General features: G+C 35.1%; 3 protein-coding genes across 3 annotated transcripts; all 3 read right to left on the bottom strand.

Moving 5' to 3' along the window:
- Positions 1 to 811: 811 nt before the first annotated feature.
- On the bottom strand, positions 812 to 4,682 carry LOC18596250 (Lung seven transmembrane receptor family protein). The gene is made up of 5 exons (XM_007024608.3): positions 4,329 to 4,682; positions 2,911 to 3,829; positions 2,123 to 2,218; positions 1,725 to 1,861; positions 812 to 1,372 (listed from the first exon to the last, which is right to left on the bottom strand). The coding sequence occupies exons 1-5, from the start codon at positions 4,535 to 4,537 to the stop codon at positions 1,198 to 1,200; spliced, it is 1,536 nt and encodes a 511-aa protein (XP_007024670.3). The 5' UTR covers positions 4,538 to 4,682; the 3' UTR covers positions 812 to 1,197.
- An 817-nt stretch (positions 4,683 to 5,499) lies between these two features.
- Positions 5,500 to 8,682, bottom strand: LSM1B (Small nuclear ribonucleoprotein family protein). Its single transcript, XM_018123598.2, has 5 exons — positions 8,044 to 8,682; positions 7,245 to 7,313; positions 7,040 to 7,155; positions 6,880 to 6,942; positions 5,500 to 5,773 (listed from the first exon to the last, which is right to left on the bottom strand). Exons 1-5 carry the CDS (start codon positions 8,102 to 8,104, stop codon positions 5,696 to 5,698), a joined length of 387 nt encoding a protein of 128 aa, XP_017979087.1. The 5' UTR covers positions 8,105 to 8,682; the 3' UTR covers positions 5,500 to 5,695.
- Positions 8,683 to 10,334: 1,652 nt separating this feature from the next.
- On the bottom strand, positions 10,335 to 12,785 carry LOC18596248 (protein DEEPER ROOTING 1). Its single transcript, XM_018122705.2, has 6 exons — positions 12,730 to 12,785; positions 12,530 to 12,602; positions 11,324 to 11,871; positions 11,062 to 11,233; positions 10,897 to 10,954; positions 10,335 to 10,754 (listed from the first exon to the last, which is right to left on the bottom strand). The coding sequence occupies exons 1-5, from the start codon at positions 12,733 to 12,735 to the stop codon at positions 10,935 to 10,937; spliced, it is 819 nt and encodes a 272-aa protein (XP_017978194.2). The 5' UTR covers positions 12,736 to 12,785; the 3' UTR covers positions 10,335 to 10,754; positions 10,897 to 10,934.
- Positions 12,786 to 13,630: the final 845 nt, after the last annotated feature.

Below are 13,630 nucleotides of genomic sequence, written 5' to 3'. Positions count from 1 at the left end.
GTTACCAATCAGATAAAGAAATAAATGCCTTTTTAATAAAGAGAATTGATTTATTGATTAATATATAATTTTTTATTTTTAAAAAAAATTAAATTTTTTTTTTTGTAATTAAAAAAATCAAAAAAATATGTAACATCGTTGATGTCCTCTCCATTTCTTTCTGGAGGATAAATCACATCCTCCTTGTTAAAAAATGCACTTTAAGAACAAGGGATTAAGCTCTAACTAAACTCGAAAATAAATAACATCCAGGAAGAGATAGGTGGCCTGCGCAGCTGGCTGGCTTCTCACTGCTTAAGATTCTTGATCTGTGCGTGCAGGGGTTTAATGTGGTCCTAGAGTCTGCCTTGCTGGTGGTGGTCTTCGGTGCCAAGGATTCACTTTTGATTGGGTGGGGAACAAGGGGCTTTTGGTCTTTGTAAATCTGGGAGTTTGATTTTTGTTGTTCTAGAAGTTTTTGCTTGGTGCAGCAAGAGAAGGAAACAGGCACACTGGTTATGTTTCCCTGTCTCCCTGTCTTACTGGCTTCTTCTATGGTTTTTAATCTTTTGTGCTGGTGGGAAGTGTTGGCTAAGGGCTATACGTAAATGCTTAGGTGAATAGTTTGAAGGGCAGGGTTGGTCACTGGTGTTTTTGTCCACCAGTATGGGATCAGAGGGGCTCAGACTGTGCTCTTTCCAGTCTTTGACCCACTTGTGCATGTACATAAACATCCTTTCTTTATGAATGAACTCTTAACTTTCCAAGAGAATTTTGGAAAATTCTCCAATCTTAGATGGTACTTGTTTAATAATGATAATAAAGAAGCTAATTAAATAACATGTCAAACTATATTAATCTCAACGAGGACATTGCACGGATTGCCTGTTCCCTTGATAACAACTAACTGATGAACAATTTAATGAGTTCCCTTGATAACAACTAACTGATGAACAATTTAATGACTAACTTAACAAATACAAAGAAACAATATGACCTTTGGGGTAAAGCAAAAAAAAAAAAAAAGAGTGAGAAAAGGGTAAGTGAAAGAAAGAGCTCAAGGGCTGACTTTTGGTTGTAACGATTGCCACCCTCATATCATTACGGTCCAAAGAAAAGTTGGATCATCGTTACAACAATAACAAGGCCTCCAATTAAGTGAATCAGAACGTTGAACCCAGTTCTAAGCATCCCAGATTCACAGCTGGGGTTTTTAGGTCACTCTGTCTTGTCTTCTTCCAAATCACCATTTGATGCCCTATTACCGCCCTGCACTGGGCTAGCTTCTGGTGCACTTCTAAAATCTTTTGAAGGTGTTGGAGAGGGTTGTATGAGTGTCAAAGTAGTATCATCTTTGTCAAAATCTTCATTTGCTTCATCAGAGTAAGCATACCTATTAAGATCAGAACAACCAAATGGTGAGTGCACAAGAAGTTGTAAAGACATTGAAATAAATCTCCAAGCACCAAACCACCATTAAAAAAATGCTGGAACTTTAATTGAGCCACAATGCAGCACAGCTAAAAGTCTCTAATCTCAGTAACACGGATAAAACTGACAAACACATTATAATCAAGCATATAAAGTCATCTCAAGTTTCTGGGTATTACCTTGACTTACATTAGTAAATACTTTAAAAAGTTTGATAGCATGAATTTTTTTTGTAATGTCCATAAAATGCTTTAAACAATTAGAAGAGGGATGGCAGAAAGAGAAGCTTAGGGTTCAACAAGCTAGATCTTTACCGCATTGAATTCTGAGAGGGTGCCCAAAGAACACAGATGACACATAGCAGAGAGAAAGATAAGACTTGCCAGAAGGCTGGGATGATCCAGGCATTCTGCCACTGCTCATTGTAGACATCATTTGACTTGAAATAAAGCTGAAAATACAGAGTTACAAAAGTTGTAAGATGCAAGAGGTTTTACACAACCATGCCATTTCTAAAATGTTAATTTATATTTTGCTCACACTATACATTGGAGTTTCTGATTAATCCATTTCATGCTTCCTAAAGTAAAGATGCAAGGTTGGACAATTAAATTGCTTTCGTGTTCTTTATCTTCTTGTAAATTGCGTGCTAAACTTAAGTCTATTGCTAAAGAAGCTAAAAAAAAGCATCCAAGATAAAGGACTTGACTACCTCGTAGCATATCCAGCCCACGGACACAATAACAGCTACTGCCAATGCGTTTGTGAACTTCCTGTATATATCCAGCTTTACCACCATCCTTCTAGCCTGTTGCACCCGTTAGTGAGAAAAAATTGCAAAATATTTTACTTAAAGTTCAATTGTCATCACTGTTAATGTTAAAAAAACAATAAAATATGGGTGATTACTGTTGTTAAGTTGCATCATAGAATTTGCCAAAACTCAATAGACAATGAAATGCATGCATAAGCATGTGTTAGACCACAGATCAAGTAGCAAATATTATCTAGGAACCATGCCTATTATTACCTTCTTTATTACACCTTCAATTTTTTATATTACCAGAAACAAATTGATGCACCTGGATTTTAAAGCAGTAGAAGGCACAATATGCAAGGCATAGCTTTTTTTATTTAAGTTCGTAATCAGAAAATTCAATGTTTCTTTCCATTTAATTAAAATAAATATTGTTGGGGGAGGCTGTTAACTTACAACGTGAAGGAACTTATAAGAATCTCCACTTCCTTCATATTAACTAAACATCTAGGAATTTATAAGGATCTCCTCTCCTATTTTTGTGAGGATTCTAATTATTCATATGATCAAATGCTGTCAGTATCAATCATCACTTGTTTATATCCACTTGCAAAGGGTGAAGATGGACATCTTTATCATAGAGGATCTAAAGAAATCACTCTTAAACATGAATGAGTTGCAAGGAAAAAAAACAAATATTGCTATTAACTTGACATCACTGACAAAGATAAAGAAAAAAATACCTGAAGTTTATTTAAAGTTGCAGACAGAGAAGTAAAGATCCAAAGAATGAAGAAGGCATCTAAAATGGCCACAGGAAGAACCAAAAACAGTCTGGCCTTTCCAGAAAGATCACTCACTGCACCAACATTTTCCACCAATTCAAGAACTTCGGATGCCAGAAAGAAGGTTGCTCCAAGCATGATTACCTTTGATGTAAGCCCACCAAGAGTAGGTCTCACAACACCGTAACCCATGGAAACCATCAAAATAATAATCCGTGCAATTGTACGCTTAATAGTACCAAAGGTAACTGCCCACATGGTGATCCCAACGGGCCTGATTCCACTCTCATTGAATTCAGCATAATCAAAATACCAAAGAGCCATCTCAAGCATGCCAAGTGTTATCACTAATGTTATACAGTTTTGCAAAGGAAGAACCTCCCTCCAAAATCTAGCATATTGTGAGAACCAAAAGATTCCAAGGATCACAAAAGCAAGGGACATGAACCCATAGAAATTCATCAGTGGTGCCATTCTACCAGGTAGATAGCCAGTAGGATTTTTCCATACAGTTTTCCCCTCCACAGTCAAATCTCTAAGATTTAAATCACAGTGAATGAAGTACAAATTATACATCCCAGTTTTAGTAATTTGAACAGACTTTGATGGCAATGTTGCAACCTCCTCATCTCCATTAAATGAAATGCCAAACACTTTGGGCCAGGTAGGATTCTCTGTGGAAGGGCGGTAAATAACTTCTCCTTCCAAACAAACACCCAGTTTTGCAAGATCCGCCGTGCAACAAACAGCTCTTTGACCCCCATAAGCTGAACCTCCAATTGTCTCTCTATCTTCCACCTCAAAAACAACTGCTTGGATCGACTGGGAACTAAAGTTAGCAAATTCTTTGGGTCTACGGAATGAAATCTTCTCAAAACTGGTTCAAGATTACCACACAAGATCAGGCATTCAAAGTGAAAAAAAAAAAAAAAAACAGAGAAACATCTTCAATGCTCTCAGGTATTCAAACATCTAAATTAATTCCACATTGAAAATCTTATTTGCTCTAATACGTAGGTACTCTGTTTAACTTGACTTGACCGGACCACTGACTTAATTAAAGAAAATCAGCAGGAATCTTAGTTTTTTGAGAAAATTTAATATTTTATTCTCTTCGGGTAGAAAAAAGTTTGATCTTTTAGTCCGTTTTACTTAAAATACATATACTTTAAATTTGTTACCACTGCTTCTAGCCAATTTCGTCTTGCCACCAATTCTAATTCAGTATCAGATCCTAACAGTTCTCAAATCCCACACATTTCCAACATAAAGCCACTAAAACCATCAAGAAAATAAAGAGATCTAAAAGCCAAAACCAATATATACTTACATACAACATGGCAATTGTGAAGAAAAAATGGGAAAGTAAAAATTACCGGATGTAAGAGTCACCACCGACGGCAGTTACATTGTGGGGGTCAGGAAAAGAAGAATAAATGCCTTCGCTGCCGCCATGGACGACGAATGCGTTGCCTTTACTGACGAATTTCTCTCCATTGTACTCATGAACTGAAGCGTCACCGATAAAAACGCAGAAGAAACACAAAAGGGATAGAAGGAATAGAGAATTTTGAAGCTTCAGCATTTCCAACCAGAGTTCTATTAGTCAGATAGAAAGAAAAGATGGAGCTTTTGGTTGGATCTGCTGATTTGCAGAGTGAAAGGAAGCCTTCTTCTTGTGGGAGAGAGCTAAACGCTAAGGCCAAAGTAAAAGGGGCCAGTAAACCGTGTGTAACTAGAATTTATTTCAAGTAAGAATGAGAGCATGATAAGGTACGGGGGAAACTGGCAAAGCTGATGATGATTTAATCCTGACCGTTGGATATTTGACTTTTGGGTATAATGTAAGATTAGAAAAAGGCTAATCATCATTGAATTTCCTTAAGCGGTGCTTTAGATTAATGCTTAATTAATGATAATACTAATAGAAGTGAGAATTGGTCTTACTTGATAGAGCAAGTAGGAACACTGTCGGTTTATTTGTACCCACTCCCCAGTTTTTGTCAATAAAGCTAACGGCAATGGGTTTAACAAGGGCTAGGAGCCATAGGCCATGCCCATGGGCCATGCCAGGGTACGTGCTAGAATTATGCATTTCCTATCCAGTCATCAGTACTCTGATTTTAGATGCCCAAAAACTCCCACAACAATTCTTCACAGGAACCTTGTCTCCCTTTAAATACAGAACTTACATCTCTGTATTCTTTTCTTGGGTGTCAGAAAACACACAATTCATCAATAGCCTCTAGTTTTGTTCCCCTGTTTGATGATCTATCACACATTTTAAACATAAAGTGCCTTTCAGCTATCTGATTCGGGTTTGAGCCTCTGATTATTGTGGACCTGTCACAATATATCTTCTGTTTGAATTCCATTGTACTTCCCTGTTTCTATTTTATCCACACGCAAAGGAAGTTCTCTCTGGCATCAATGTCAAGAAACAAGTGTTTACTGCAGTGCAAAGCAATTATTTATGAGAATTCAAGATAACATGGAGACTTCCAAGTTCCAAGTTAAATCTCCGAATATTTAGTAAAAGCCAAAAAATAAAAAAACTAAATTAGACCACCCGTAAATCGCAGCTAAGCTTTGTCAGATACATGGTTTGCAAATGTTACAAGAATTTAATGCAGAAAGGGAAATGAGAAACAAAGAGATGATGGAGCTGATTCTAGCCTACACATCTCCTACACCAACCGCCATAAAACTTGCGGATTGCAAAACAGGTTGCAGGAAACATAAGTTAGTCCAAATCAAGGAACTCCATTCGTTTCCTCATTGTACCTTTCAGATCTCTTGCCTCCCTTTCTGCTTTCTGTGCCTGCATAAGTTGCAATGCTATTTATCAAGGAAACTCAAAATCCAATAACAAAAGGGCATTTTTAACAGGGAAACTATAGACCACCAATCATTCCAGAAAAAAAAAATGTGTGTTCCATAAATACTTCACAACATATATGCATGCAATGAACTAGTTTTTGCAAAAAAAAAAAAATAGAAATAAAATAAATAAATCTTTAAACAAAACAGTGCAACTACATTCCAGACAAAATATAGTTATCTACCAAAATAGCATAACATATTTTAATTAATTGTGTTTAAACATTTAACTGATATGTCAAACCATTCTCAACAAAGTAGCCTCTGTAAGAGGTAAGGCAGTTGATTTCCAGATTATGAAGAGAAATGAACCGACTAGAAAAAATGATTCTGTATATATATAATTGCATCTTAGGCATATGAAATCATGCAGCTGACATAATTGGTGATTCACTCCAATCATTACGAAACATGCATTCCTACCCAAGAAACTGGGTTGAGGGAACAGGTCTGGCACAGCCAATTTCTTTTAAACCTTTTTTACTTCTTATGATTGAATTAGTAAACCAAGTACTAATAAGCATGCCATTCAAAGAATTGATATAGGCTACAAGCACAAACAGCTGGCTTTTATTATCTGTGAAGATGATAATTTCTTCCACAAAAGATGTTTTCCTATTATAAATAGTTAAAATTTCCATAATTTATTCTTCCTATACAAAACATCAGGAGATATGGACAAATTCACAAGAAAAAACTGCTTATGCTCTCCATTTGACCCATATTAATGACCACTAAAATCATTCATCATGTCACCCCTTTCTCCACCATCCTCATGTTCAAAATCCATGTAAATGCTTAAAATTTTGAAGTATCAAAGCATCTGGATTTATTGACTTCAAAGATTATCAATGTTTTACTCTGTCTAGTTTTTCTACATGGCAACATTTTAAAAAGTGATAGATGTCCACATAGAAATTGCAGATGCTCAAAAAAAAAAGAAGAAGAGCTGATGAGCTTTAGGAGAGCCAAATGTGTCTCAAAGGAAATTCTGTTGGTAAAGGAAACACATAGTAAGGCATACAAAAAAATGACTGAAAGACTTACCCTTCTAATTTCTGCTGCTGAAACACAAGTCATATGTGGAGGAAGTTCCTCTCTCTCCAAGTCCTAACACATCAAATGCAAATAAGAGGACAAGCATGGAACAAACTACAGCAAAGACTCAAGTAAGTCAACGAAACAAGATAACTTAGCTAAGTCATACCAGCTCACCAATCAAGACAACATTCTCCCCACGGATTACATATAGACCTAAAGGAATGTCGCAATAAAGATCGCCAACAATAACTCTGTCACAAGCACCCTCAAGAACAGCATTGGCTGAGACAAATTTAAAAAATTTCAGAGACCAGAATAAAATGTTGTCATGTGAAGTCAAATAAGTTTAGGTGAGAAGAAGAAATTGGTACCAAATTGGTCAAAAGAACGTAATGTTCCCATTAGCTTTCGACCATCCCGCAGCAGCACTAAAAGTTTTTCTGCATCATATATAGTAGAGTGAGGTGCCAACCATTGGTAACACAAAAAATAGTGCTCCAAACATATGTTTGAATCAAACATCACATCTAAATCCTCTACAAAAGATCCATGTCTTGCTGAAAGTGATGATTAAAATAAAGAGATGTCACTTAACACACTAAAACCTTGTAACAATATCAGAAAGCTCCAGAAAAGATATAACAGTTAAGCAAGAATATGACCATGATTTATTACAGTTCAGCAGCCTATCATAATTTAGACAGTGTTGACCAGAAAGACTATCAATAATCATGCAACTGGCCAATCCCTTGAAAATTGAAAAATTTTCAATTTTCTTCCATAATAAACCCTGAAAACTTATCTATCTTCCAATCCTACTGAACACTTTACATAATCAAAACAAACTTCAAACTGATAACTTCCCCTAACTATATGCTGATTATTAACTAATACATGGGTCATCCTAAAAGACACTACTAAAAAATATCTAAAGTTGATTGTAGAGTCTTCCACCATAAACGTTGAAATTAAGAAGACTCATGAGCTTAAGTATACAACAACAAATTCAACACCCCATAAGCATGTAAACATAGGACAGCGACAATTGCTCTTACTAAAGAAATAACTCAACAGCCAATGCCAAAAAAACATGATTTTTTTAGCAAAATATTAATCCAAAAACACCATTAATTTAACAGCAATAACAAAAGAAAGAAAGAGAGAACGTACTGTCAAGATAACTGGCAAGAGAAGTAGAAAGGTAGATATCTTCAGGGCCTGCCCAAGACATTGATCAACTTATTTTTCGGTCTCTCCAAAAAATTCACCGAAAAAAATACAGCTTTCAAATACCAATTACCCAAATATGGCATTGGCTATTCAAATTTCTCCCCCTTTTTTTTATCTAACCCCGAACTCCAAAAATACAAATAAAAATAGCAATATAAAACCTCTCCCAAAAAAAGGAAGCAACCCAGAGACGTAAATATCACGAATTACCCAAAAACCCTAAGAAATTCCCACAATTCTATACTGCTAGATCCAAAAAAGCTCTAACTTAAAAAAACCCTGGAAAGTTAGGAAATTGGGTCTCTTTTTCTCTTCCGGTTTGAAGGGACTAAGTGGGGTTGGGGAAAAAAATACAAGAGCACTCAGATCCAATCGTGCCGGAAGAGAGAGAAAATTAAGTGGAAACCCAATAAAATGCGGGAAAATTAGAACAAGAGGGGAAATGGATTGGGAATTAGGGTTTGGGGTCTAACATGGCGGAAATTGGATATATTTGAGTAGATTTTGCTGTTGGGTTTTCCATTTCTAACTCTATTTCATTTTTTGTATTTTTGATAGAAAAAGGAATAGAATGGTTAAAAGCAAGAAATAAAAAGAAAAAAAATTCGATTTTTGTTTATATTTTTATATTTTAATATATCCATCCTTAATGGAAGTGTGGAAGTGATCAGACGAGGGGAACTAACCGTGGATGTGAGTACGTGGGTGAAGCTCATTGGTAGGATGCGAAGTCAACTGAGAAATGATGGAAACTTTGGTCAAAGAATGGAACACTATTGGAATTTTGATGTATTTATTTTCCCTTGTCTTTTAATTGTTAAGATGATTAGTGGTAACATCCATTAGTGAGAAGACTAATTGAAGGTCTTGAATGATAGAAAAAGGCTTGAGAAGCAATCAATGGCTCTAATCAACAAAAGGCTACAATCTTTGTGACAAAGACTACCGAAGAAAGAGAACAAAGGTAAGAATAATGATGATTAATGCTTTAATGAGCTAATCCAAAGCAATATTTGATGTACCAAGAATACTAAAGCTAGGGATCATTCATGCCTCAATGGGGCACTCTTCTTTTTTTTTTCTTTTTTCTTTTTTCTTTTGGTGATTTGACAAAAGAATTCTTTGTATTCTACTGCCAAGTTGACAATTTGCATTATTATAAATTTTAAAAGATAAGTATCAAAATTTTGGTTTTATTTTAAAGTGGTAATGTGCTCATTTTATTACTCTTTTTAAGAATACCATTCCTTAATTAATTAAACAATCGAGGATTGACTTTTTGTTTGTTCATTGAATTACACAAATGAAGATAGTTTTCTGTGTCTTCTTTTGATTTTTTTTTTAAATGTTAAAAACACTAACATACTCTCTTTTTTTGTTTCTTTTTTGAATGATTATTGTTAGAATAAAAGCCAAAGTAAACAAGGATTCTTGAATGAGGAGTACCCTGCCTTGGAAATTTAGAGCTGTTGGAGTATCCACAATATATATATATATATATATATATATATATATATATATATATATATATATTATAAACCATGAAAAAAATTCAATCATCCACAAAATTCCCAAATTTTACATTATTTTCAAGATACATATTTTTTTTCACTTTTGATGTTATTTCTATCAAAATTTTCAAGTAAAAGTTATTCAACACCGATGTTAACATAAAAATAAGTGACAGAAGAGGTGATGTTTAATATGATTAGCATCCATTCTCTATATCTATAAATGAGAGAAAACTAATTTATTATAAACGTAGAAATTACAATAAATACAAAACATTTAAAATAAAACACTAAACTCGAGTTTTGAATCAAATCCAGCTTCTACCCTTTGTAGTGTTTAAGCTAGTGAAGAACCTTTTATTTCACATAATCCGGTGTTTTTTTCATTTTTTTCTTCCATCCCTACAACTTTGTAAAACCTTCCTATAAACTCATTTTTCACATTAAAATCTTTAGCAATTTTCCATATCCTATGCATTAAGAAATCTTATATCCATTAAGTATATTTACTCTTTAAATAAACTAAATCATCAAATAATTCTCATTTAATAAAATTCAAGCAAAACCCAAACTGATTTACAATTAAAATTTGAGTCAAAATGTCAAATATCTAACAATTTCCCATTGGGCATCGACACTGGATTTGCAAGTTTTCATCAACAAATGAGATTAATCTAAACTTGGCTTCTAAAAGACCAATTGATTGGAACTCAAGAAACATTATTCGCATAATCAAGATTCCCGCATCTCAATAATTTATTGTCAATCAAAATATTATTCACCTCAAATTCATCTTACAAAAGGTGAAGCTTTAACAAATAAAAAAGAAAAAGGGTGAAATAAAATAGGATAAAAATAAATAATGTCTAGCTGTGCCAGTGCTAATACAGACATCCGTCTGAGGTATCTGGGAACATGGGTTGCACTGCATTCACAGTTACGACCATGAAAAAAAAGTGGGGGAAGCACAGCTAGCACAAAATAGAGATCATTGCTGTCTGAATTATACATTTTTTGGTCCTGTAATTTCGAGCCACCGCATCAAATTTATTCGTAGATTTTACTCCTTTGAAATTCCTGTTCTGAACCAACGAAGGCAGCTGTTCCAAGTTCTTGAATCCTAGATTTCAACATTGGAAGCTGCAGAGTTTGATTTCCATGAAGTTAGTTAGAAATGAATGAACACTTTAGAATACTAATCATGGAAGCATTTATAGCAAGAAATTAATGAAGGGTTTCCTTCTTCTTCTTTTTTTTTTTTTGTAAAAAATATTCTTCTTACCTTGCAAGCTTTGGTGCTTTCAAATATAAAGGTAGATTTTAGATTTCTAGAACAATATCTGCAATATGGAAAAAACAAGCAGTCAAAAGGAGTAATTAAAAAACATGATTGGTTGGTTTTTGACCAAAAAAAAAATTCTATCATGAAAATCCAAAAATGACTTACATTCAGAATCTGTCTTGACCCATTTAGATCCATCTTCACTCTTTCTCTCCCGTGTTTCATCTTGATTATTTTGCCGTTTTGGTGTTTGTTTGTCCTCTAAGTACTTCTTCAAGGATGATGCTCGAGAAGGATTTTGACTGTAAATCTTCTTGTGAAGCATTACCCTCAAAAGCTGTAGATGACAATCTTTGATTAACAAAAGAAATTCAATCAAAGAAGAAAAGACAGAATGTGCAATTAATAAATCATGTTGTGCTTATACCTTCTCCATTCTTGATTCTTGTAGTGTATCGCTCAAACTTGGAGCAGGTGAAAACCCACTTGCACAAACAAACATCTTCTTGAGAAGGAAAGAAATTGATTTTTTCCCAATGGCTTTCTTCTTATTTTCCGCACAGATGTCTTTGCATCTGCCAAGGATAACGCTAATGGTCCGATCAATATCTTCCTCTCTGTCCCCTGAATCACTGCAAAGTGCATTACTAATTCTCCTGTCCACTTCCAAGCTGGATGGACAATTAAGAAATCTATCCAACGGTAAATTTGCGAGTTCTTTTTGCACATCGGAAGTCGGTTTTCGGGACAAGAGCTTTGTTAGTTCCTTCTGTAGTTTCCCAACTTCTTCCTGTGTAAACTCTTGTAAATCCTCGGAGGAAGATGGTTCCTCTTGAATATCGGACGGATGATCTTGTTGAATGGTATTTTGGCATTGAGGGTTTTCTTTAAGGTCATTGTTACCAAAAGTTCCTATTGCCAACAATCCATGAGGCCAATCACTGAACTCTTCTCGTGGCTCTTGTTTCATACGACCTACATAAAAACAAGAAGAAGGAAAAAGGAACAGGAAACCCGATATTAATTCAAGAGTAGAACTATTTTTTTATTTTAGCTTTGTTTGATCTAGATTGAAGATCACATGTGCAGCATGTCCCACTTGTCCTGTGGCATTATCAGGCTCTTCAAGTCTCCATGGTGCAGTTTTTTAACGACAAAAGAACATGCATGTGCGAAAAACTTAGATCCCCTGTCCCTTTTTCTTCGGTTTTTACAAACATGAAGAATTTACTTGCGGAAGTGCATGAGTAATCGACCACTGGTAAACAAGAGATGTAGGCCAACCTACATTACTCAACAACATTTCATGTGACTTGGAATAGTGTTCCAGCTTGAAACTTAATCAGGCTTAATTACACTAGTGACTACAGTGTTTGTGGAAACGACATCTCTTAGACACCCTGATATTTCATTTATGATCATTATTCAAGCCAAATTGAAGCTAGCTAGGTTCTTCTATATCTTGAAATTAATTAATATTGGCTTGGATGAGGGATGGAATGAGAAAACTTTTACTTCACATTAACAAAATAAGAATATATACCGATAAATGTGAAAATATATATGCGTGAGTGCATGCATGAAGTAAGTCTTAAAACTAGAAGAAACAAAAAGAAGACAAAAGAATGCTTACGAGTAGCTGAAACTGTATTTGGTTTACTGCTCCCTTGTTTCCCATTAAACTTATTTTGCATCCAACCAAAGAACTGCAATCAAACATGTCAAAAGCTTGATCAAACTTGTGTGGTGGATGCCTCTTGTAGATGTGAAAAATTAATCTTCACTTTCTTTCTCAACAACGCAGGCGTAGAGAAACATAGCAAACAAACTTACCTTCATTTTCAGATGTAGTACTGGAAACTAATCTGCCTTTCCAGGAATGAAACTGGGGAGCGATTTCTAATGAATATTTGAACAGAGGTGCTGGTGGAGGTGGTGGAAATGTATTTGCAGAACTGGGGGTGTAGAACTGCAGATCTTAAAAGCCAATGAGAATTGAGCTTTGGAAGTATAAATATATGGATTTGGTTTTGATGAATTTCATGACCATTCCTTTATTGGTTCAAGTTCCTAAACAGCGGCCTTTTGCAGTTTCATCCCTCCTTCCCACCTTTTGTTTCTTAGCGTTCAACCTTTTCTTCTGTAAGCTCCTAACCTCTTACCCTCTCACCTTGTACAACTAATATAACCATTCCCCCACTATAGCTTAAAGACATTCTCTTCTGAATATATAATCTATGCATGTATGTCCATATCTATGTATAGAACACGTGAGCCGGGGGATGCCGTGGGCAGGCTTCAGGAACATCCGGCTGCAGGGGCCCTCGTGGCCCCAGTTAGTCCATTAGATCGCGAAAATGCTGATTTCAAGACAATATTTCTAGTAAAAGTGCAAGAATCAATCTCTATAAATTATCCAACGGTTGTGGGAGTGACACAAGAAGGTTATTGAAGATCTTGTTGCAAGAAAGGTTTAAACGACAACTTGTCATATGATATAACAAAAAATCTTGTGTTATCACTGTTCCCTTTTGATGTTAACATAATTTTCATGATCCTTCTAACTTGCATGATCAACTATATATATTTTCAATTTTTCATCATGTACTAGGATGTTACGCTCTCACATGTTATAAACTAAAAGCTATCAAAACCTATGTTGAAGAGATTACTTAAAACAATACCTTGCTTAAAAATTATTGTCTATTTCAACCCTCTCATTCGATTGTAAAGG

This window comes from Theobroma cacao, chromosome 6 (genome assembly GCF_053813885.1).
Source record: "Theobroma cacao isolate CCN51 chromosome 6, ASM5381388v1, whole genome shotgun sequence".
Classification (NCBI taxonomy): Eukaryota; Viridiplantae; Streptophyta; class Magnoliopsida; order Malvales; family Malvaceae; genus Theobroma; species Theobroma cacao.
This window is presented reverse-complemented; position numbering and strand designations above follow the sequence as displayed.